Here is a 2,500-nt window from a genome sequence, read left to right as displayed (position 1 = left end):
CGTACAGAAGAGTTTCCCTAAGACAGGCACATTAAGACGCCTGGGCTTCAACTCCCAGAATTCATGCCGGCTGGGGGATTCTGGGAGTCGGAGTCTTCCCATCTCAAAGCACCAATTTTTAAAAAAAAACCAACAACCCCAAAGCCCTCTGGTTTAGATACATGCTCTGTGGTTGCATACTATACAGCAGGATCTTCAAATTTTGGACACTTTAAGACGCCTGGACTTCAACACCCAAAATCCCCCAGCCAGCATGAATTCTGGGAGTTGAAGTCCACGTGTCTTAAAGTGGCCAATTTAGGAAAAACTCTGCTGTCCACTATACAACCACAGATAATGTATCTAAACTAGTGGAGGTTTTCCCGTCTCAGTCGTGGTCTCTTTAAGATGGGTTGAAGTCCTCCCCTCTTAAAGCATGCTGGCTGGGGAATTCTGGGAGTTGAAATCCGCCCGTCTTCCATTTTGAAAAACAGTGATCTAAACACCTCCAGACTGATTTACTTGCATAAATATTTGTTTAGTTTAATCTGTGCTTAAATTTAGTTTAATGGGTTTGTTATAGCCCATATTTTGAATAAACCATTGATGGCAAGCTTTGATTGAGCCATCAATCGTGGTTTGCAAACCACAGAAGCTGGATTGACAGTGTCCTGAACACACCATTGTTTCACAAACACATGATGGCTTAATGCATTGAGGTGCATTGAAGACAATGAAATGTCAATTACACGAAGAATTTTGAGTAGATTTTAGGCAAATAAAACACAATTATATTCTCCAAATATATGTGCTGTGTTGTGTTGTGTTGTGTTCTATTCTATTCTAAACCAATATACATGTACTCCTCAACTTATGACCACAATTTAGCCTAAAATTTCAGTTGTTAAGTGAGACATTTATTAAGTGAATTGTGCCACATTTTACAACTTTTATTTCCACATTTGATGAGTGAATCCCTGCACTTGTTCAATTAGTAACCCCCTTGTTAGGTGAATCCAGCTTCCCCACTAACCTTGCTTGTCAGAAGGTCACAAAAGGGGATCATGTGACCCCCCCGGGACACTCTGACCATCATAAATATGAATCAGTTGCCAAGCGTCTGAATTTGGATCACGCAACCATGGGGATGCTGCGATGGTCGTTAAGCGTGGAAAAGGGTCCTCAGCCTCCTTTTTCAGGGCTGTCATAACTTTAGTGATATAGCGGTCACTAAATGAAATGTCCTAAGTCGAGGACTGCCAGGGATGCCTTCCCAATTTAAGGGGGAAATTACCTCTTGATCGATGTCCTCACACTGGACGCTATGAACTGGGGGTTGTTGTTGCGTCGAATAGAATCCGGAACAATCTTTATCCAGCTGTCCAAGACAACACAACAAGGGTCAGCCATGGAGAAGACACAAAGGTTGCACTTGCACACACAGACACACACACAGTTACACACAGAGCTAGAGATTAGAACAAAAGCCTCGGTTGCTTTGATTCTCCAGGCCTTTTGCCCCCTTCCTGGTCAGGGGCCACCCCTCCACTGGGAAGAAGGGGCTCCCCCCACCCCCCAAAGCAGCCCGTAGAAGAGCGCTTGGCCTGGGCTCCTCCACCCCAAGGGAGCCGAGGAGGGGGAAAGGCCCGGGAGGGGCTGGAGATGCTCACCCCATCTTCTCTGAAATCGCACTGGGTCACGTTGCGGTTCTGGGAGGATGGACAGATGGTCTCCCTGACGGAGAACTTCAGCCTCTGGGAGGTTTTGCTGTTGGGGTCCTGCAGGGAGACACAAGAGGAGGACGCCAGAATGAACACACACACACCCTCACAAAGCCTCCATCACAGCTGTACTTCCCATCTTCCCCCCTTCCTCCAAACAAGCCAGCTTTCTCAGCACAACATGGACTTGGCCAGGAAACAGCGCAGGCTTCCTATCCTTGCTAGATAATCTGTGGGTTGGATGGTGGTTTAACCTGAGCAATGGAGGGATGAAGGGTGGATGAATTGGGAGGGGAAGAGAAGGGAAGAGAAGGGGGAAAGAAATTCTGCCCCACTGAGATTACAAGCAAGGAGAGAGAGAGAGATAAAAGGAAAGGAAAGGAAGAGAAAGGAGGGAAAGGAAGAATTAGGGAGGAAAAGAAAGGAAAGGGGGTGAGAGGGAGAAAGGGAGGAAAGGAAAGGAGGGAAGGAAGGAATGGAGGAGGGAGGAAAAGAAAGGAGGGAAGGGAAGAATTAGGGAGGAAAAGAAAGGAAAGGGGGTGGGAGGGAGAAAGGGAGGAAAGGAAAGGAGGGAAGGAAGGAATGGAGGAGGGAGGAAAAGAAAGGAGAGAAGGGAAGAATTAGGGAGGAAAAGAAAGGAAGGGGGTGAGAAAGAGAAAGGGAGGAAAGGAAAGGAGGGAAGGAAGGAATGGAGGAGGGAGGAAAGTACAGGGAAGGAGAAAGGGAAGGAAAAAGAAATTCTGCCCCACAGGGCAGGGGAAACCCAACGGCTGGTGGGGAGCAGGAGAAGCCTCGGGGTC

General features: G+C 47.4%; 1 protein-coding gene across 1 annotated transcript in view; it reads right to left on the bottom strand.

The window, feature by feature from the left end:
- Positions 1 to 2,500, bottom strand: part of LOC309382355 (cathelicidin-related antimicrobial peptide Bf-CRAMP-like) — a 3,062-nt gene that overhangs the window by 327 nt on the left and 235 nt on the right. The window contains exons 2-3 of the mRNA XM_081971864.1: positions 1,650 to 1,757; positions 1,274 to 1,357 (exon numbers count right to left, since the gene is read on the bottom strand). Coding sequence (XP_081827990.1) covers positions 1,274 to 1,357; positions 1,650 to 1,757 — 192 coding nt within the window. The remainder of the gene's footprint in view (positions 1 to 1,273; positions 1,358 to 1,649; positions 1,758 to 2,500) is intronic.

The sequence above is a fragment of the Natrix helvetica genome (assembly GCF_964273705.1).
Source record: "Natrix helvetica genome assembly, contig: HAP1_SCAFFOLD_259, whole genome shotgun sequence".
Taxonomy (NCBI): Eukaryota; Metazoa; Chordata; class Lepidosauria; order Squamata; family Natricidae; genus Natrix; species Natrix helvetica.
This window is presented reverse-complemented; position numbering and strand designations above follow the sequence as displayed.